This window comes from Papio anubis, chromosome 7 (genome assembly GCF_008728515.1).
Source record: "Papio anubis isolate 15944 chromosome 7, Panubis1.0, whole genome shotgun sequence".
Taxonomy (NCBI): Eukaryota; Metazoa; Chordata; class Mammalia; order Primates; family Cercopithecidae; genus Papio; species Papio anubis.
This window is the reverse complement of record NC_044982.1, coordinates 15,315,977-15,338,188: the sequence shown is the minus strand read 5'-3', so window position 1 is coordinate 15,338,188 and position 22,212 is coordinate 15,315,977. Positions and strand designations below refer to the sequence as shown.

Genomic DNA, 22,212 nt, shown 5'->3' with positions numbered 1-22,212 from the left:
GGCATAAAACCACGTAATGGGTTATCTTCACGGTGGGCAAAAATTCATGGGGAGAGGATTTCAGTTCTTTGGGAAAGAGGCTGACACCAGGTTGAGCCCAGAAAAAGCTGAGAATAGGGGTCCTAGACTCAGTGATACATCCCCGCTACAGGGAGAGGCAGGCCCGTGCTCCCACATCAGGGGCTCGGGTGCAAGGGAGGGTCAGGAGAAGACCCCTTAGCAGGGCCCAGCCCAAGGACCACAGGAGCTCTGTGCGCCAGAATCCAGTTTTGATGCTTGTCCATTCCACTATAGGATTCCTGCTCAGACCTTTAGTAAAGTTTTGCTCAGCTTTGCTCTTTTGTCCTAGCCTTGACTGTGCTTTGGGGAGGCACCTATATCCATGAGGTGGCCATGGTGAGTGTGGCTGCAGCCTGAAGAAGCTGGTTACAGGGGGATAGGAGATGACATGCAGGGAATGATGGGGTGGCTTAAGGTGAGATATGGGACTGGTGCCAACCAGAATGGATTTGTGGGACGTTGAAGCATCGCTGGGCATTTCCAAGAACACTGAGGGGAGGTAGTCCTGGTGAACAGTGCATAGGATGCTCCATGGATAACAAGGGCAGCCTGGAGACCTTGGCACCTAGAGGAGAGAATGAGCCACACAGACCCTGCAGGAGGTGGATCAAAGACAAGTGAGCCAGCTAAGCAGGTCAGGGCTCCTTAGTCCCCTGGAGGTCCTCTGGCCCCTCCATCACTCAGCAGGGAAAGGCATTCCTCTGAGGTTGTTCCTTGCCCCTCATTGCACGGGCTCCGTTGACCACCAGTCCCAACTTGGTCCAGCCTGCTGCATTCTGCTACATCCTGCCCACTCCATGTGGCTTCCACTGGCTGCACAATGAAGTCTAACTCTTAGATTAAAAAAAAACCCACTGCCTCTAGGCAGGGTGGAGAGGATGTGGCTTACCAGCAATTCACATGAACTCAATGTGTGTCAGCAATAAGCTTTCTCACCAGAAGTAAAGAAGCAGAGAGGAAAATGGGCCTGTTCTCCACGGGGCAGGTCAGACAGACTTGGTCTCACTTCACATTCCAGGCATCACATTTGAAGAAGGGGATTTTGTTTAGATGAAGGTACAGAAAGGTGGGTGCTTAAAACCTCTTAAGTTTAGGGTTGGATATGGTGGCTTATGCCTGTAATCCCAGAACTTTGGGAGGCCAAGGCAGGTGGCTCACTTGAGGCCAGGAGTTTGAGACCAGCCTGGCCAACATGGCAAAACCCTCTTCTCTACTAAAAATACAAAATTTAGCTGGATGTGGTGGCACACACCTGTAATCCCAGCTACTTGGAAGGCTGAGGCAGGAGAATTGGTTGAACTTGAGAAGCAGAGGTTGCAATGAGCCAAGATTGTGCCACTGCACTCCAGCCTGGGTGACAGAGCAAGGCTCTATCTCAAAAAGTTAAGTTGAGGTGGCTTGAAGAGCTGCCTATCAGAGAATGGCCAGATGCTCACCAATTCTGCCTGCATCCATAGGAAAACTACCTTTCCCAGCCTCCCTTGCAGTTAGGTTGAGGCCACATGACTGGGATCTGACCAATGGAGTGTGAGTAGCAGGGATATTCGCCATTTCCACACTTGGTCAAAAACCCCTGTGAGATTCTCTTTTTGCTGCTTCCCCTTACCTGTGTGGGTGAAAAGGGAAGACCCCAAGATGATGGACTCTGGTGATGGAAGGATCCTGAATCACTGCCATCACTTTGGGAAATACTTGCCAGAAAGCAGCCTCTCATTGGACTTTGCATGAAGTTTTCTGCCCAACCCTGAAATGAGTGGTCTTGGGTAGTGGTGAGTTGTCATTGGCGGTGTTTGTAGAGAGACTGGACTATCATTTTTGGGGAATGCAGAGAGGAGACTTCATGGAGAGGGACTGGATATTATGACCTCTCTGGTATATGCCAGCACTGATATCTAACGTGTAATTTAGCAGTATTCTTCTGAAAGTTGTTGAATTAAAGCAAATGGGATTGAAATCTCAACATTCCCCCAGAGTACTGGGCACCATCATAACCTCAGGATTAATGCCATCTGTCTTAGTCCATTTTCTATGGCTATAACAGAATACCATGGACTAGGTTATTTATAAAGAACATATATTTCTTTGGCTTATGATTCTAGAGACTGGGAAGTCCAAGAGCATGGTGCCAGCATCTGGCAGGGGTCATCTCATGGCAGAAAGCAGAAAGGCAAGCAAGCTCTTAAGAGAGAAAAAAAGTGGGCTGAACTCCCCCAATAACAAACTCTCTCCCACCATAACAGCATTAATCCATGACCTAACATCTCTTAAAGATCCCACCTCTTCACATAGTTACAATGGCAATGAAATTTCAGCCTGAGTTTTGGAGGGGACATTCAAATCATAGTATCATCAGAGACCAGTGTCTTGCCAGATGAATTCCAGGGATGGAGGCTTCAGGATCACCAGCTACAAGAAGCGGGTTTTTCAGAAAAGCAACGAGCCAAGAGGGTCAGAGTCTAGCTCTCTTTTGGTTGGAACAGTCAGAGAAATCAGCAGATGGGGATGTATTTCGTGCTGAAAATTTCTCCCACTCTTGTCTGGCCAACCCACAGACCAGTGTGTGTAACAGGAAGATGAGCCCTGTGTGTAAACAGGAAGATGAGCCCTCATCTGACTAAACAACTCTGGTGAATAAGAAGTAAATCCTAATGGCTTCTGTCACCTTCCAAACCAGATGGACTTTTTCTTCCACCCATCCTCTCAGGAGAGAAAGGAGTCATAATCCCCAATATTGTCCTTAGTCTGTTTAGAAGAAGTATTTACTCTTCTGGAACACTCCAGGACTCTAGGAGCCTGACCCAGAGAGGGATTAAATGACCAAGATCGAATTTACGTTTTAATATGATGCAGTTAATCCTCAGTGATAAACATGGCATATGCCACTGTTGAGAAGATGCTCCAGCCTAAAGAGGTAGGTCAGCAAATGTGGGTCTCTCCAAACAAAGCCCCGTCACCGAGGACAGCCCCACAGAGATGAATGCGACAGGCCCTTCTGCTTTGGGAATCTTCTCTAGTGAGGAGGGGGTGGTCTGATGGAGCCCTCCCTCACTGTGGGGAGCAGCTACCTAGCAAGTACAAGGCGTCATGGGGCCAAGGACAGAGTGGGTGATATTCTCCAAACCACATGACTGGGCTCTAGCCTCAAAAGGGAGTTGACCAAGTTAAACCACAGAGCAAATTTGCAACACCACACTGTAGGCACTTTATGAATCTCAAGTGGAGGGAGAGAAGGCTCTACTTCACTCGAGGGCTGTGTCCTTCTTGAACATTTTCTGGGTAATCAAGTGCAAATCCCTAATTGCTCTGCTTGAGTTTGCCCTGAGAAGTTCAACCTCTGCCCTTTCCTGACTCCTTTGGTTCTTCAAGGACCCTCTAGACCCCTGGTGTTGAAGACCCCCTACCCCATAAGGACTGCAGCATACTCCCAAGGTGTCCAGTTACTTTGCTTTATTTGCAGACTGAAGTTGGCTACATAAATCCATTGCACAGTCAACACATGTAGACTTGGCAAAAAGAGAGGACAATACAAAAATACAACTCTTGATAGTAAATGAGAGTGCCCTCGGCTCGTCCCAGTCTGTATCAGTGGGGAGCCGGTGTTTAAGGTCAACATAGGAGGAGGTGCTGTGGAATGAGGAGGCATGGAGGCTTCCACCGTCATTGACCCAGTAAGATCCTGGGCTGAGCTGCATGGGCTCTTCTTGGCTGTGTGGTCATTTCTGCTGCCTTCAAACTTGGTCACTTCCTCCTCTAGGAAGGGGAAGAGAACCTCCCCAAGTCATCGGACACCTTCCACAAGGATCTGATCAGGGGCTGTGCAGTCGAAGCCAAGTGTATCCCTGGGACCACTGTGAGCACCCTTCCCTGGGGCACCTCCAGCCTGGGCTGTCTGCCTCTGGGCATCCCCGATGAAAGGGCTAAGAGACACAGCACAAAGGATCAACCTCTTAAAAGTTGGGGGGAAGAGGGGAAGGGAGACTGAGGAAGGGGTTCTACCTGGGCCTCCCTTTGGTAGATTCCAGAAATGTTCACTGATGCCAACTTCTGCTCCTAGCCACTGGTCCCTTCTTGGAGGAAGCCCAGGTAGCCTCTTGGTTCTGAGGAACTGGAGTCCCAGGCCTTGGAGGACATCCCCAGTCAGAGCTGGTCCCAGCCCACTGACCAGAAGGTCTGAAGGGCCAGCATTTCTGTGGAGGTGGCAGGTCTTCTGGAGCGGCAGGTGGCTCTCCCTGTTCTTGTGGCTGGAGCCAGGGCCCTTCTCTGCCTATAACTACCCCCACTCCCCCAACCCAACACCCCCTCCCTTCCTTCCCCCCTCCTCCCTCCCTTCCCCCTCCTCCTTTCCTTCCCCCTCCTCCCTTCCTTCTCCCCCTCCTCCTTCCCTTCCCCTTCTTCCTTTCTTCCCCCTCCTCCCTTCCTTCTCCCCTCCTCCTTTCCTTCTCCCCTCCTCCCTTCCTTCTCCCCCTCCTCTTTTCCTTCCCCCTCCTGCCTTCCTTCCCCCTCCAGTTTTCTCTTCCCACTGTTGTGGGCGGGGCTCCAGCGCTGATCCCACCGGGACACCTGGACAGGCATTGTCTGTGACAACGGTGGCATTGGAAGGCCCTGGCAGGTGAACGCCCAGCCTCCCACCCGCCAAGTCGTCACACTCCCCATGCACAAACTCTGCGGAAAGCAGGCCAGGGAGCGCAGCTCACTGTCTTCCCCCCACCAGCAGCCCCAGCCTGGCCACATTGCAGCCGCAGCAGAGGACACCATGAGCCAACGGGGGCTTATTCCCACCCTCGGCGGTCCCAGCGGGCTCAGCAAGGGAGAGCAGACTTCTGGAGTCACGGGGCCTCGCTGCCTCCGCAGAAAGTGGCACTGGTGCTGGGGGAAGCAGGAGGCGGCCGGCCCTGAGGCCCATGGGCTGAAGGCTCAGGCCTCACAGGGCCCCACCCGCGGGGGACCCAGGCTAGGCCAACCCACCCGTGGCAGACCCTACCATCCCTGGCGAGTTAGGGGTCTGGAAGGCCGGGTGGAGCTTGGTCAACAGCTCGGGCTCCTCGCCCTGGGCCCCACTTTTCCCGGAGGCCTCGGGGGCACCCAGCGGGTAGGCCTCCCGGGCCCGGCCGGTCCTAGAGCAGGTGAGGAAGGCCAGGCAGGCCCCGCGGAGGCGGGCCAGGTCCCGGTGGGTGGTCTCGCTGACGAAGCAGTAGAGCACCGGGTCGGCGACGCAGTTGAAGCTGGTGAGCAGGAGGGAGAAGTGGTAGGCGTTGAAGACGCCCTTGGCGAAGTCGCAGCTGGCCTCCCAGACGCTGCGCACCAGCAGCAGCACGTGGTAGGGCAGGAAGCAGGCCAGGAAGATGACCACGGTGCTGAGCACCAGCCGCTGGATCTGGTCCTTCCGGCTCTTCTGGGTGCCGTGGCTCCGGCGCACGGCGCGCAGGATGCCCTGGTAGGACGCCAGCAGCAGGCAGATGGGGAAGAGGAAGCCCACCAGGAAGCGGTAGTAGTTGATGGCGCGCTGCCATGCCTGGATGGGGTAGTGCTCAAAGCACACGCGGTGCTGGTCCTCGTCCTCGATGACCTCCTCGTGCATCAGGAAGTAGATGCTGGTCAGCAGCTCCTTGGCCCAGATGACCACGCTGACGCCGACGGCCGCCTTCAGGGTCCGGAACTGGTGGAAGCGGAAGGGATGGGCCACAGCCAGGTAGCGGTCCACAGAGATGCAGCAGAGGAAGCCCACGCTGATGTAGATGTTCTCGTAGAGGAGGATGCCGCACACCTGACAGGACAGGTCGCCGTGAGACCAGTTGTCGTGCTGCAGCACGTACTGCAGCCAGAAGGGCAGCGAGCAGATGTAGAAGAGGTCGGCCACCGTCAGGTTGCACAGGTACACGCCCAGCTCGTTCCGGGCCTTGATCTGCAGGTAGCCGAAGTAGAGGGACAGGCAGTTGGCCGGGAAGCCTACCACCAGCACGGTAACATAGACCACTGGGGCCAGCGTCTGGTGGATGGTGTGGTCGATGGTGCAGCTCATGGAGGAGTTGTCTGCAGTGATGTTCCCCATCTTTGGGCCTGAGGGGGCCACACTCCTCATGGGCTCAGGGACTGGGCCTGTCTCTCCACTGCCATCCTGTTTATAGAAGGTGGTTCAAGTTCTACCAAGGGCTGGGCATCGCTGGTGGTGGGCAAGACCCTGAAAGTCAGAGGCAGGAAAGGCTTATAATAGTAGCTAACATGTATGTAGCACCTACTGTGTGTCAGGCACCGTTCTAAATTCTTTGCTCATTTAATTTAGAGGCTGTAATCCCAGCACTTTGGGAGGCCGAGACGGGTGGATCACGAGGTCAGGAGATCGAGACCATCCTGGCTAACACGGTGAAACCCCGTCTCTACTAAAAAAATACAAAAAACTAGCCGGGCGAGGTGGCGGGCGCCTGTAGTCCCAGCTACTCGGGAGGCTGAGGCAGGAGAATGGCGTGAACCCGGGAGGCGGAGCTTGCAGTGAGCTGAGATCTGGCCACTGCACTCCAGCCTGGGCGACAGAGCGAGACTCTGTCTCAAAAAAAAAAAAAAAAAAAAAGAAGGTGTACTAGCCCACCAACTCCAATTCAACTACAGTATCTGAATGGTCGGACATGATGGCTCACACCTGTAAGCCCAGCACTTTGGGAGGTGGAAGGATCACTCGAGCTCAAGAGTTCAAGACCAGACTGGGCAACATGGCAAGCCCTTGTCTCTATAAATAAATAACTAAATAACAAGAAGAATAGATCTGAATGGGAGCCCCAGGCGCGGTGGCTCACATCTGTAATCCCAGCACTTTGGGAAGCCAAGGTGGGTGGATCACTTGAGGTCAGGAGTTCGAGACCAGCCTGGCCAATATGGCAAAAACCCGTCTCTACTAAAAATACAAAAATTAGCTGGGCATGGTGGCAGACACCTGTAATCCCAACTACTCGGGAGGGTGAGGCAGGGGATTCACTTGAACCTGGGAGGCAGAGGTTGCAGTGAGCCAAGATCGTGCCACTATACTCCAGCCTGGGTGACAGGAGGAGACTCTGTCTCAATTAAAAAAAAAAAAAAAAAAAAAAAGAATATATCCAAATGGGTCACATACCAAGCCACTATAGGGTAGTTTACATCTCCCCTCCCCATTCCCTAGCTTTGCCTATTTATTCCCCATCCTTTATATATTTTCATGCTCCCTTGCTGTAGCAAGTAAGGCTGGAGGTTCTTTTTTTTTTTTTTTTTTTTTTGTGATGGAGTCTAACTCTGTCGCCCAGGCTGGAGTGCAGTGAAGGCTGGAGGTTCTTATGAGCATGTACCCACCCTGAGCCTGCTCTCCCAGGGAGACATGGGGCAAAGATCAATTCTAACCCACACGCGACAGCACCGGCCACCCTCCTCATCCACAGCAATAGGCGGCATTCACATTAGTCCTATTTGCTCACAGGAATGTACTACTTAGGTCCATTTACACTGAGGCCACCGTCCCTCATGGGGGCCTCTCCAGAAGAGGCCCAACCTTGTCCACATTTTACCGCGTCCTGGCAAGAAACAAAAGCAGTTTCCCACAAGCACAGCCTGCACTCCTGGGTGCTCACCCAGCAGGAGCTACCTCTCCTCTCCTCCATGGAGCTCCGGGAAAGCTCCGGGCCAAGGCCCCAGGACGTGAGCGCCAGGCCAGCCAGGTAGAGACTGTGCAAGTCACTTACCTTGTCTCAGCCTAGGTTTCCTCACCTGTCAAACGGAGATAAAAACACCTGCCCTTGGGGGTTAGTATCAGGGCCACATCAAATAATGGGTATGCAAACAGGGCATTGTTTTTCCAGGAGCAAAGAGGAGGAGTAAGAGATTATAATCTTATTGGAATCAGTGAAAAGTTCCTATTTATTAGCCAGATGCAGTGGGCTCACACCCGTAATCCTAGCATTTTGGGAGGCTGAGGTGGGCAGATCACTTAAGGTCAAGAGTTTGAGACCAGCCTGGCCAACATGGCAAAACTCTGTCTCTACTGAAAATTAGTCAGGCATGTTGGCGGGCTCCTGTAATCCCAGCTACTCAGGAGGCTAAGGCACGAGAACCGCTTGAACCTGGGAGGCAGAGCACGCGGTGAGTCGAGATCGCACCACTGCGCTCCAGCCTGGGTGACAGAGTGAGACTCCATCTCAAAAAAAAGAAGTTCTTATTATTGAGAATTTAACAAAGACGATTCCAGATATTTGAATAAGTTTGAGCAAGATAGAATACAATGTTTTGGTGGGGCGCAGTGGCTCACACTTGTAATCCCAGCACTTTGAGAGGAAGAGGCAGGTGGATCACCTGAGGTCAGGAGTTCGAGGCCAGCCCGGCCAACATGGCGAAACCCCGTCTCTACTAAAAATTCAAAAATTAGCCAGGTGTTGTGGCGGGCACCTGTAGTCCCAGCTACTCAGGAGGCTGAGGCATGAGAATCACTTTAACCCGGGAGGCAGAGGTTGCAGTGAGCTGAGATCATGCCACTGCACCCCAGCCTGGGTAACAGAGCAAGACTCCGTCTCAAAAACAAAAACAAAAAAACTTCTTGGATGAATAGGTGAACGACACTTCCCATCTTCCAGGTGAGGAAACTGCGGTTCTAAAGGGCAAGTGACTTGCCTGAAGCCAGCCTGAGGAAGGAAGAAGCGTTGCTGCTAGAATCCAGGACTTCTTGCTCCACATCCCACCTCCCTGCCACATACAGTCTCTGCCTGAGACTCAGCTCCCAACCTCTCAGTTCCCAGAAAACAGGGACTCCCAGTCGCTGACTCACCTCTTCCGTCCTCTTCAGGGCACTGGCCTAGAATTCCAGTGATGGTGGTGGAGGGAGGTGCTTCGTGTTTTTGTTGTGGTAAAATACATGTAAAATAACATTTACCATTTTAGCCACTTTTTTTTTTTTTTTTTTTTTGAGACGGTATTTCACTCTTGTTACCCAGGCTGGAGTGCCATGGCATGATCTCGGGTCACCGCAACCTCTGCCTCCCAGATTCCAGTGATTCTCCTGCCTCAGCCTCCCAAGTAGCTGGGATTACAGGCATGCGCCAACATGCCCGGCTAATTTTGTCATTTTAATAGAGACGGGGTTTCACCATGTTGGTCAGGCTGGTCTCAAACTCCCCATCTCAGGTGAACTGTATCCATTAAATAATAACTCCCCAGCCCCTAGCAACCACCATTTCTGTCTCTATGAACTTGACTATTCTAGGTACCTCATATAAATGGAATCAGACAGTATTTGTCCTTTTGTGTCTGGCTTATTTGATGTAGTATAATGTCTTCAAGATTCATCCATGTTGTAGCACACATCAGAATTTTCTGCCTTTTTAAGGCTGAATAATAGTCCACGGTATGCACAGCCCACATTTGGTTTATCCATGCATTGATGGACATTGGAATTGTTTTTACCTTTTGGCTATTGTGAATAAAGCTGCTATAAACATGAGTGTACCAAGATCTGTTCAAGTTCCCACTTTCAGTTCTTTTGGGTACATAATCAGAATTGGTACTGCTGGATCATATGTTAGTTCTATTTTTAATTTTTTGAGGAACTGCCCTACCGTTTTCCGCAGTGGCTGCACCGTCTTACATTTCCACCGGCCATGCACAACTGTGGGTTTTGGGTTTGTTTGTTTGTTTGTTTGTTTTCATTTGTATGTTTTGGTGGTAAGAAAAAGGGGGGAAGGAACAGCTGAAGTCCATGATCCCAAAACTCTGCCCAGAGCCCAGTGAATCAGAATTCGGCCCTAGTCACCTTCTCTTGTCAGTCTGCCTGTCCCTGAATGCAAGCTCACACCTGTGGGGCCAAGTGCTTTGCCAGGCTTACATATAAGGAAATCCACAGAAGCTCATGTCCCCGAATGGTCCCCAAGGCACCTATCCAGGGCCGTTCCTCTTTCTGAATTTACTTCAGGTTCTCCACAGTCCACACAAGATCCACCCACAGGAAGATAAAATCCATTCACAAAAGCACAGGCCCCCAGGCTCCCCCCAAACGGCAAATGAAGCCCCCATGAAAGCACAACCAGTCATCTTGGAAATTCACTGAGTGTCATCAGGCTATGGTTTACGAGTGGTGGGTGTATATACGTGTAGGGTGGTGCTTCCTCTTCCCTAGGCCAACAATAAGCTAATTCTGGCAACCAAAGTCAGAAACATTCAAGCCTACAGAACAAAGAAGAAACATTTACTGCGTTTAGATGAAAGCACCTCCTACGTTTATTTTGGAGAGAAAAGAGGGTTTTGGTATTCTAACGCTGCAGTGCTTGAACTTAGGTGCATCAGAATCCCCTGGGGAATTTGTTATGACAGATCGCTAAGCCTCACCTCCAGAGTTTCAGACACAGTGAGTCTGGGCTGGGGCTCAGGAATTTTACATTTCAAACAAGCTGCCAGGTGATGTGGATGCTGCCAACCCATGGACCACATTTTGAGTAGCAAGGTGCTAGGACAGTCTGGAAGGTCCAGGGTTCAGCTCTTGAGTACATGCCCTACAAGAGCTCCCAAGGCAGGGAAACAGAGGAAGCTGGCAGGGGAGTATGATCCAGCGGGACCTTGTGGGCACAACCAGGTCACAGCCCTTGGGATGTCTCCCAGCTGATTCAAGGCCCCAAGAAAAAGCCATTAAACCTGAGCACTTACACCTTTTATTTGCAAAATACTTTACAGTTTACAGAGCTTTTCACCTCTGTTCTCTTGTCCAATTTTAAAAACAGCCATTTAGAGATGTGTCCATTTTAGAGATGAGAAAACCGAGGTCAGACAGATGAAGCAGCTTGAACTATCCAGTACCCTGGCTTTCACTGCACAAGTGTGTGTAGAGCATCTCCGATGTTCACAGCACCAAGCTAGACATGGGGGACCTAGAAGTCCACAAGAAATGGGCCGGGTGTGATGGCTCACCCCTGTAATCTCAGCACTAGCTGAGGTGAGAGGATCGCTTGAGCCTAGAGGTTCAAGACCAGCCTGGGCAACATAGCGAGACTCTGTCCCTACATAAAATTTACAAATTAGCCAGCTGTGGTGGTGCACACCTATAGTCCCAGCTAATCAGAAGGCTGAAGCGGGAGGATCGCTTGAGCCCAGGAGGTCGAGGCCACAGTGAGCCATGTTCATGCCACTGTGCTCCAGCCTGGGTGACAGAGTGAGACTCCCCCATCTCAAAACAAACAAAATGCAAGAAATGGCCCCCAGTTTCAAGGAACCTCCAAGCTCGAAAGACAGGAATGTCCCATGCACAAATTACTAGCATGCAAGGCAGTGTATGGCAGGTGCAGTGGGCAGCTCTCCCACACACATTCAACACTGGTTTGCCCTTTTCACTCCCTGTGGGATGGCTGCTTCTCCGTGGTTTCAACCCCACCTACACTCTGATGACTCCCAGGTCTCTCCCAGGATGGAGGCATAACCAGCTTCCTGCCATTCACAGGACACACTCAGTGAGGCCCACGCTGGGTCCATCATTTTCTCCACTGGTCTGTTCTTGGAAGGGGCATCTTCACCTGCCCAATCACTTATGTCAAAAAATGGCTGGCCTTCAGCTTTCACCCACATCTCATCCACAGCATCCAGTTAATTTCCAAGTTCTACCACTTTCAACTCCTAAGTATTTCCCACATCCATCTCCTCCTCTTCAGCTCTCTTGTCAGCACCCTAGATGGGCTTGGTCAAGAGCTCCTTCCCAGAGTCAGTGGAACAGCCTCCTCTTGGGCTGCTTCCTGTCTCCATCTTACCATCCTCAAAGCCATCCTCTAAACAGAAATCTGAGCCAGTCACACCCTGCGGCAAAGACTTCCATGGTTCTCCAATCATCCACTCATGCATCCATCATCCAGCCATTCACGCATCCATCCAGCCATCCATCCAGCCATCCATCCATCCATCCACCCATCCACCCACCCAAGTATTCATTCATACAACAAATACTCACCGAGTATCTATTATACAGAAGGCACAACACTAGACACTGGCCCCTAGTAACAAGTGGCTTTTAGTCTTAAGGGGGAGGAGAGAGGACAAGTGAAACAAGCTCACAAAGAGAGTGCAGGATTTTGTGAGGGTTCATGGGTGAGGACCTCACCCTGTCAGGAAAGGCCTTCCTGAGCATCGGCAGTTACAGTAAGATCAGGAGAAAGAGGAAGCGCTGCCCAAGCAGAGGAGAGTTTCTACCTGTGGAAAATGTGTGGAAACAGCCGAAATGCAAGAGGAAGAGAAGGGGCAGCTCTGCGGAATTGAAAGTAGACTGGATCTAAATATGAGGTAGGCAGGGCGAGAGAGGAAACGGCTGTAGAACTGGCGAGTGATTACAAGCGAGGTGGGGAACAACCAGGGGCCAATCGGAGATTTTTCTTGGTGCCTGGTCCTTATAACCTCCCCAAAATTATTCGCTGGATGGATGGTGGAGAGGTGGGTGGGTGAATGAGTAAATGGAGGGATGGGGTAGCCAGATAGATGGATGACTGGATGCCTGGACAGATGGACATATGGGCAGCTGGAGAGGTGAGTGGATAGATGGGTGGGTGGATGGATAAGTGGATGGGTGAATGTATAAAGGGATGCATGGGTGAGGGATAGAGGGATAGCGGGATGAGTGAATGGGTGGACAGGTGGATGTATGGGTGGGTGGATAGGTGAGTTGATGGAAGGGTGGGTGGGTGGATAAGTGGGTGGGTGAATGTGTAAATGGATGCACGGGTGAGGGGAAGATGGGTAGATGGATGAGGAAATGGGTGGCAGATGGATTATGGGTGGATGGATAGGTGAGTAGGTGAGTAAGTGGATAGGTAAATGGTGGGGGGTTGAGGCTGGGTGCTGGGACAGTGGGGGTATCATTAATAGAAACAGGAAAGTGAGGAGGAGGAATGACCGTGGTCCCCTCTCTGCTCAGGCTGCCTGAGCTGGTCTGAGGGTCCTGATTTTTCACCAGTGCCTTCCCTTCTACCGTTCCCTGAGGACAGGCACCCTCAGATGGAAACTCCGACTTGCCCTCTACCTCATCTCTACAGGAACCTTGCTCCTCGAAAATGAAAGAACACAGTGGATACAAAAAATATTTCATAAATGGAAAAACATAGATATCTAGAAGAACTAAGCCACGTCTGTCGAGGGCCCTGCACTTGCCAGGCAAGTTTCTGAATGTCTGTTCTCTCTTTCACCACCACTCTCATCAGCACCCGCTTTACAGATGAAGAAACTGAGGCTCAGAGAGATGAACCAACCTGCTGAAGACTCCGCAGCTGAGATGCGGCAGGCCAGGTCCACACTTTCCTTGATGCCGTGCTGACTATTATGATCATCCTGGAACCACCACCCTCAAGCCGCCAGCTCAGCCAAGCTCCAGTCCTCACAGATGCTGCAGCAATGGCCACCAGGCTTGGTCCGGGACTGACCCCCTTCACCTCGACTACGCTTTAGCACATCAACCATGTTTTCAACGCCCACTGAGGAAAACCAGCCATGTGTCCAGTCCGTGGTTTGGGAGGGCATTGGGGAAAAGAATCAAAATAACACTTTATTACCCAGCTAAGAAATTGAGAAAAACTATAGAGTGACTCAACGCCTGGAAGCAAATCTTTAGCAAATGCAAATCAGCATAGAGGCCTCTGAGGACTTCAATGACCAAGAGAAATTAAGCTCCCAACAGGAAGGAAAGGCCTCTCTGACTAAGCTAGGAGTCTCGTGCATGTCCCAAGTCAGAAGGCAGAGGTGCCTACCTGCTGGATTCCAGCTAGCACATAAATAATGATCTAACTCGCTCCCCCTTCCGTGAGGCACACACCAGCACGCACACAGACAGTTACTCATGGTGCCAGGGCTGCTCACGGAGCCCCAAACCCACAAGAGCTGGGGAGTTTCCCGAGGGCCCAGCTTCCTTTTCCTTCAGTTGGCCAAACCTCTGCATGCTTTAAACAAGACTGTTTCATTTTCTGAAAGTGCTTTATTTTTCCCTCTGAGGACGGGAAAAAATCAGGATGCATTTTTCCTTAGTCCCCATTTCCCCCAGATCGCCTCACTCCAGCAACCGTGTGGACCATAGCATCTGACTTCTAGAACCCCTGTCACTGTTTCAAAGGTCAGTCCCATCTGGGCTCACAAAGTCCCTGTGAGTCAGGTGGGGCTGGCATTGCTAAGCCATTTCTGAGAACCTGAAGCCCAGAGAGGCTAAAGCAGGGAGGCTCAAACTCACACAGTTAGTTGGGGTGGATCTGAATCCAGAACCCAGGTGTCTAGGCACCAGCTTGCTGCCTTTGAACTTTCTGGATCATAAGCAATAGCAAGAAATACACCTGACATCATGACCCAGCACACAGAGACACACACACCCCCACACATCTGTGCAAAGCAACAAACTTCCCCAAAGCAATACTTACCCTACTTCTTGCCACGCACTCTGATCATTTCTATTCTATTTCAATTTTTAAAATGCAGGTCATGAGTTACGAAGTTGATTTACTGACCCATGAATGGGTCACAACCCGCAGTTTGGAAACAGCTTGATGGACCCCCACCTGTGCTTTCCAGCTTCTCCTAGAGCCTCAGGGCCCCAGGAAGGCGGTGTGGTCTCTGAAGACAGGTGAGGAGCAGACAGCTGCTGAAATCAGGACGGAGGGAGTCCTCTGAGGGGGGAGTCTGAAACGAGTCCTCTCTGACTCTGCCTGCCTCAGCTGGGCTCTGCCCTCAAACCTCAAACAGCTGGGCTTCCTGCAGAGGCTCTGCAGGAGCCTGGGCACCCTTGCAACCACGACCCCAGCTCTCCCTCCAGCGACTTCCCGCAGCTTGAACCTCCCAGCTCTGGCTAGAAAATCCCCAGCCGGAGGCTGCCCATTCCCGAGCTGAGGCAGAATCATGTGAACTCCAATCTGGTGTCAGGCTGGGCGGTTGCCGAGGAACCACTCGCCAGCCAGAGGCTGAGGGCGGCGGAATGGCTCTCTCCACGCATCCTCCTCTGCTCTCCACGCAACCCAGTCAGTGAGCAGCCTCACCGGGAATGTGAAAGCCTGAGCTAGGGGCGGGTGCCCTCAGGACTGCGGTGGGGGGATACAGGAGGAGGGGGTGGGCTAATTCTAGCCACCTTTCCGCACCTACAGGATACCAGGATCCAGGCAAGGGCGGGGGAAGCTGTCAACATCTGGGTCACTGGGGCTCAACCCTGGCCACGTGCATGAGAACGTACCTGGGAGCCTATAAAAAAAAAAAAAAAAAACAATGCCGGAGCCCCACCCAAGGCTGGTTAAATCATGCTCCCAAGTGAGGTGCCAGCATCAATGGCTTTAAAGCTCCCTGGACTGTTCTAAAGTGCAGTGAAGGTGGGGAACCATGGATGTGGTGAAGCAGGTAGGATCCTGTTTGGCAGAGCAGCAGAGTGAAGGCCATGGAGCCAAGGCTCTGGGCATGAGTAAGGATAGGGTGAGCATCAATGTTTGCAACTGTGTCAGTCCCCAGAGCAGGAACCAAGCCCGGGGCTCTGGCCGCGGGGGGCCTTCTGGCTCTCAGGAGCACTTACTAAACTCCCTCACACACATAACACAGAGGATGGAAAGGCCCAGCATTTTGGCGCAACCACCTCCCTCCAAGGCAGGCTCCTTGGAAGCTAATTATAAGCTACAATGCCAGAGCCAGGAAGCCAACAGACACACGGTGCATGGGGCTACTGGGGGCGCGAGTCCTTCCTGCCGGAAGCGGCCACAGCCCTGTGCTAGGTCCCTGATCTGGGGACTAACACAGTTTAAAACATGCCCATCTTATTCATGCCAAGAGCCTTGGCTCCACTCCCCTTGCTTTGCGGTAGGGGGTCTAAGGAAATCCCCTTCAGTGGAGCCTGGGCCTTCCAAGCAAATGCTACCACATAGCAAGCCTTTTAAAAACTATTTCTAGCCAGGCGCAGTGGCTCACCCCTGTAATCCCAGCACTTTGGGAGGCCAAGGCAGGTGGATCACCTGAGGTCAGGAGTCGGAGACCAGCCTCGCCAACATGGTGAAACCCCGTCTCTACTAAAAACACAAAAATTTCCTGGGGGTGGTGGCATGTGCCTGTAATCCCAGCTACTTGGGAGGCTGAGGCAGGAGAATCACTTGAACCTGGGAGGTGGAGGTTGCAGTGAGCCGAGATTGCGCCACTGTACTCCAGCCTGGGCGACAAAAGCAAAACTCTGTCCCAAAAAAAAGAAAAAAAAGTTTCCTATGTCAGTTGCTTCTTGTAGGCCTTATGTTACAAGCAAAAGCTTCAGCTTGGTGTGGTGCAGTAGTGTGCATTTGGACACACGTGCTATTTCTGAGTTTCGGAAATGTGGCTGGCTTTCTCTGATGTCATATAGGAGGACTCGGGGGTTAGGAGCACAGAACTGACTGAGCAGTGACTGCCTGGCTTACCCCTAGGACACGACCTGCCAGAGAGAGCACCTCTGGCCCTCTACAGGGTGACCCGGCCTAACAGGGTGTGCACACGCAGGCCGTCTACACCATCATCATCTATACCTGCAGGAACCACTAATGGCATGGTGTCCCAGCCCACCTCCAGCACCGCCAGGGGCCAGCAAGCTGCCCCAGCCCCTCTGCGAGCACCACGTGCCCTACTGCACCTGGAGGAAGGACCATGCCTTTGGGATGAAGAAGGAGGGGTGAAACTTTCTTTGGTTTTACTCAAATCGGCTGAGCCCGGGTCTTTGTGAAATGCTAGCTCAGTAAGAGAAAAAAGAACCCACGTTCTCTCATGTGCCTGGCCCTCGAGGGGTTAGGAAAGAGCCTGGAGTGGCTCGCTACCAAGAGCTGCCTTTACCATTTCCCCAGCATTTGCTTTTTGCACTAGGTGCTGTGCTAAGCACCTTCCCGATCCTTTGTTTAATCCTTACATCAACTCTGTGTGGCAGGGATTATCCTGTTGCCCAGGCTGGAGTGCAGTGGTACGACCTCGGCTCACTGCAACCTCTGCCTCCTGGGTTCAAGCAATTTTCCTGCCTCAACCTCCCAAGTAGCTGGGATTACAGGCATGCACCACCCGGCTAATTTTTTTTTTTTTTTTTTTTTGAGATTCACTCTTGTTGCCAAGTCTGGAGTGCAATGGCGTGATCTCGGCTCATGGCAACTTCTGCCTCCCGGGTTCAAGCGATTCTCCTGCCTCAGCCTCCTGAGTAGCTGGGATTACAGGCATATACCACTATGCCTGGCTAATTTTGTATTTTTAGTACAGATGGGGTTTCTCCATGTTGGTCAGGCTGGTCTTGAACTCCCGACCTCAGGTGATCTGCCTGCCTTGGCCTCCCAAAGTGCTAGGATTACAGGCGTGAGCCACCATGCCTGGCCCTAATTTTTGTATTTTTAGTAGAGATGGGGTTTTGCCATGTTGGCCAGGCTGGTCTCGAACTCCTGGCCTCAAGTGATCCACCTGTCTTGGCTTCCCAAAGTGCTGAGATTACAGGTTTGAGCCACTGCACATGGCCAAAACAACATCCATTTCTTATCTTGCAGTTCTAGAGGTCAAAAGCATGACGTGGATCTTACTGGCTAAAATCAAAACTGCAGTCTGCAGGGCTGCATTCTTTCTTAAGGCTCTAAAATCCATTTCCTTGTCCTTTCCAGCTTCTAGAGGCTTCTAGCATTCCTTGGCTTGTGGCATCTTCCAACTTCAAAGCCTACAGCAGTCGACTGAGTCCTTCTCACATCACATCTCCTCCTCTGACCCTCACGTTCCCTCTTCCACTTTGAAGGGTCCTTCCTTGTGAAAATGCTGATCATCTCCTTACTTTAAGGTCAGCTGATTAGGAGTCTTAACTCCACCTGCTGCCTTAATCCCCGTTTGCCATGTAAGGTAACGCAGTCACAGGTTCCGGGGATTAGGAACTGGACCTCTTTAGGGAGGGCATTATTCTGCCTCCTACACCCACCATGTGATACTTACTTAAAACCCTGTATAGTGCTGGCTGGGTGAGGTGACTCATGCCTATAATCCCAGTACTTCAGGAGGCTGAGACAGGCAGATTGCTTGAACTCAGGGGTTTGAGACCAACCTGGGCAAGCTGGCGAAACCCCGTCTCTACAAAAAATACAAAAAATTGGTGGGTGCGGTGGCATGTACCTGGGCAAAAAAGTGAGACTCTGTCTGTACAAAAATTTTAAATATTAGCTGGTTGTGGTGGCCCGCACCTGTAGTCCCAGCTAGTCGGGAGGCTAAGGTGGGAGGATCCCTTGAGCCTGAAAGTTTGAGGCTGTAGTGTCCAGCATAAGCAACAGAGAAAGACCCAAAGGAAGGAAGGGAGGAAGGAAGGAAGGGAGGGAGGGGAGGGGAGGAGGGGAGGAAGGAAGGAAGGAAAGAAGGAAGAGAAAAGGAGGGAGGGAGGGAGGAAGGGAGGGAGGGGAGGGGAGGGGAGGAGGGGAGGAAGGAAGGAAGGAAAGAAGAAAGAGAAAAGGAGGGAGGAAGGAAGGGAGGAAGGGAGGGAGGGGAGGCGAGGGGAGGATGGGAGGAAGGAAAGAAGGAAGAGAAAAGGAGGGAGGGAGGGAGGGAGGGAAGGAAAGAAGGAAGGAAGGAAGGAAGGAAGGAAGGAAGGAAAAGTTGAGCTCTGAGTGTTTTTATCACTGTGGTACAAGGGAGCTGGGATAAGGGCTCCTCACACATGCTTCACACAGAAGGAAGGTGGCCTGAGGTTGTGAATGACAAATGGGTGCTCAGCAAGGGGATGCAGGGTGGGTGCTCACCTGTCTGGAGCTGCCCATATATACAAGGCATTGAGCTTTCCATAGGCTGCCTTGATGCCTCACAGCAACCCGCCAGGTAAATATCATCCCAGTTTTATCACTGAAAGCTCAGGGCTATCCAAGACCAAGGGTCACACAGCTGGCAAGCAAGCAGCAGGGCTGGGATTCAATTCAATGTCCGAATTCACTGTGTTTTCATTTTTAATTAATTAATTAATTTTTAGAGATGGGGTCCCTATTCTATCACCCAGGCCTGAGTGTAGTGGTGCAATCATAGCTCACTGCAGCCTCAAAAATCTGGGTTCAGGCAATCCTCCCTCCTCAGCCTCCCCAGTAGCTGGGACTCAGGTATGGGCCATCATGCCCAGCTCATTGTATTTTTTTAAAAAAAATTTAGTGTATGCAACGGATTGGTTTCACCATTGTATTTATTTTTATTTATTTATTTATTTTTTGAAACAAGTCTCCCTCTGTTGCCCAGGCTGGAGTGCAGTGGCACGATCTTGGCTCACTGCAACCACCACCTCCCGAGTTCAAGCGATTCTTGTGCCTCAGCCTCCCAAGTAGCTGGGATTACAGGCGCACACCACCACACCTGGCTAATTTTTGCATTTTTAGTAGAGACAAGGTCTCACCATGTGGCTTATGCTTGTCTCAAATTTCTGAGCTCAAGCCATCCGCCCACCTTGGCCTCCCAAAGTGCTGGGATTACAGGCATGAGCCACCACACCTGGTCCATCATTGTATTTTAATATTTACCAATGTAACGCATGGAAATATGTATGACTATTGGTTAATGCTTGTCTTCTCCTTTACACAGGAAGCTGCCTGGGGAAGGAGGAGCTGGATCTATTTCGTTCTTTGCTAGGGACCGTGCACACCAAAAACATGCTGAATGTTTGGGTGAATAAATGAATCTAAATTCCACTTCTTCCTGTAGCCTGCTGGGAAGACCAGCGTGGCTAAAATTGAAGTCAGAAGCTAACAATCTGAGGGAAACAGTCAGGATATAGGATGAGGCAACAAGAAGAGGGTTGGTTTGGACTCTCAGAGTGTGAGTGGGTGGCCTTAAGCGGAAGTGCATTTCCACGAAGGCCTGGTGCTGAACCGGGGACTTCCAGCCAGGAGGGCCTGTGGTCTGAGAAGGTCTGAGCTGCCTGGGGCATGTCTCCTGTCTGCAGCTGCAGCACAGACCACAGACCTGGAGGTTGCCATGGCAATCCCTGGGGCCTGCTGCCCCCACTGCCTGCAGAGCGCTCCAGCCTATCAATTAGTAACCTAATAATGTATGACAACAGTCACTCCAAACACACAGGAAGCAGCCCTCTTGAAAAACAAACGACTTCTCCAGCAACTCGAGAGCTTCGAAGATGCTCATTACACTCAACCCCGGGCCACCCGCTCAAATCTATTTTCTTGAATCCAAATTGCTCTCTCATTGGCTTCTCCCTCTTGTTTTGAAGGCCCAGGGTTGACAAAGCTGGGGACTGAAGCCTCAGAGGTTCCAGGGCTAGAGAGGCCACTGGGTAGGATGCCTGCTCCCTCAGCCCTGTGTCAGGTCCAGCGATACTGATTCTGACCAAAATAGACTGTGTGTGATAAGGCCCATGTCTCTGTCTCTGCAGGTCCTCTCCTGGGAGAAACACTTCAACTTTTGCAAAAGATTAATTCATCACCATGGCGCCCAGAAAAAAAATGCAAAAGAGAAGACTCAAGTTGTGGCAGACCCAAGGTGGCTGCAAACTCTTTGAGATTTTCCTCATTGAGAGGTGGGGGTCTAAATCCCCTCCCTTGAACCTAGGCAGGCCCTCTGACTGCCTGACCAACAGAATAGGGTGGAAGCAACGCTGTACCAGTTTTTGAGGTTAAGCCTGAAGAGACTGGCAGTTCCCACTTCCTGTCTTTTGGGAATAATTGTTCTTGAAACCTAAGTGCTATGCTGTGAGGAAGCCAAGCAGCCTCGTTGACAGGCCCACACTGAGCAGAACCAAACCCTGGCCAGCAGCTCCTGCTGTGCCCCCAGCTGACAGCCAGGTTTGACTTGTCTTGCATACCAGTATGTCATGTTGGATGAGGATCCCCCAGCCCCAGTAGGGCCATCTCAGCTGATGCTCCAAGGAGCAGAGATGAGCCATCCCCACCGAGCCCTGCCCAAATCACAGATTTGTGAGCAAAATAAATACGTTATTTTAAGCTAATATCTTCGCTCTTTCTTCCCCTCCCTCCCCCTCCTTCCCTCCCTCTTTCCCTCTCTCCCTCCCTTTCTCTTTCTTTCTTTCTTTTTTTTTTTTAACGGAGTCTCGCTCTGTTACCCAGGCTGGAGTGCAGTGGTGCCATCTCGGCTAACTGCAACCTCCGCCTTCCAGGTTCAAGCGATTCTCCTGCCTCAGCCTCCTGTGTGGCTGGGATTACAGGCATGTACCACCATGCCCAGCAAATTTTTGTATTTTTAGTAGAGACGGGGTTTCACCATGTTGGCCAGGGTGGTCTCCAACTCCTGACCTCAAGTGATCCACCTGCCTCGGCCTCCTAATGTGCTGGGATTATAGGCATGGGCCACTGCACCCGGTCTAAGCTAATATCTTTAAATATGGTTTGTCATGCAGCAATAGATAACAGAAGCATAAATTATTTGTCCCCCCAAATCGCTTTAGGGCCTATCATGTGCTGGATTTATTCATATAATTATTTGATTTCAAATCTTTTCAAATTGTATAACAAGTCTTTGAGGTGTAGGTATTATCATCTCCACTTTCCCTAGGAGATACTAAGACTCAGAAAATTAAAATATCTTGTTTGAGGTCAACCAGCTAGGAAAGACGAAACAGGAATTCTGATGCTAAAGCTCATTCCTCTACCACCATCATCATCATCCTCATCGTGGCTGGTGCCAAGCGCTCCTCCTTCCCTCCAGGGTCTTCAGTCACCAGCCCCTCTTTGGGTCCACCCACTGAAGTCCACCAACCTCTGGACACCACCACACTTTGCATTTGTTTTCTTTGAACGTGTTTTCCACTTCGTTTCCTGTTGGCTGAGTCTTTTCTTCTGACAGTGTGCACCTTACCCAGAAGCGTGTGGTATGATAGTAATAATAAGAGTGGGCAGAACTGACATTCAGAGGGCATTGCAAGGCTTTCAAGGTCGGATTTCACCTGTGCAATCCCATAATCGCCCTACTATGATGCCCATTTCACAGGAAACTCAGAGGCTTAGAAAGAGACAACATGGGCTGGGTGTGGTGGCTCACACCTGCAATTCCAGCACTTTGGGAGGCAGAGACGGGTAAATCACTTGAGGTCAGGAGTTCAAGACCAGCCTGACCAAGGTGGTGAGACCCCGTCTCTACTAAAAATACAAAAATTAGCTGGGCGTGGTGGTGGGCGCCTGTAGTCCCGGTTACTCGGGAGGCTGAGTCAGGGGAATCGCTTGAACCAGGTGGTCGAGGTTGCAATGAGCCAAGATT

At 51.3% G+C, this 22,212-nt stretch overlaps 1 protein-coding gene and 1 long non-coding RNA gene across 13 annotated transcripts; one reads left to right on the top strand and one right to left on the bottom strand.

Moving 5' to 3' along the window:
• Nucleotides 1-4,532: 4,532 nt before the first annotated feature.
• GPR68 (G protein-coupled receptor 68) lies at nt 4,533-14,684 on the bottom strand. Of its 2 annotated transcripts, none has more exons than XM_031667903.1 (2): nt 14,571-14,684; nt 4,533-6,238 (listed from the first exon to the last, which is right to left on the bottom strand). In XM_031667903.1, the coding sequence occupies exon 2, from the start codon at nt 6,137-6,139 to the stop codon at nt 5,012-5,014; it is 1,128 nt and encodes a 375-aa protein (XP_031523763.1). In that variant the 5' UTR covers nt 6,140-6,238; nt 14,571-14,684; the 3' UTR covers nt 4,533-5,011. The 2 variants fall into 2 exon arrangements, with proteins under 2 accessions (XP_031523763.1, XP_009210402.3); XM_009212138.4 differs by having other exon boundaries at nt 14,433-14,644.
• Nucleotides 11,969-20,947, top strand: LOC110743819. Of its 11 annotated transcripts, none has more exons than XR_002523468.2 (8): nt 12,368-12,561; nt 13,233-13,767; nt 14,491-15,030; nt 15,150-15,396; nt 16,437-16,678; nt 17,637-17,806; nt 19,570-19,652; nt 20,375-20,947. It is a non-coding gene; the product is annotated as an uncharacterized LOC110743819 (long non-coding RNA). The 11 variants fall into 11 exon arrangements; XR_002523467.2 differs by having other exon boundaries at nt 13,233-14,134; XR_004184811.1 differs by lacking the exon at nt 12,368-12,561 and adding an exon at nt 11,969-12,321 and having other exon boundaries at nt 13,233-15,030.
• Nucleotides 20,948-22,212: the final 1,265 nt, after the last annotated feature.

Bases quoted from the DNA above. Each gene is read 5' to 3' on its own strand.
- GPR68 (XM_031667903.1), bottom strand. From the start codon at position 6,139: ATGAGGAGTGTGGCCCCCTCAGGCCCAAAGATGGGGAACATCACTGCA.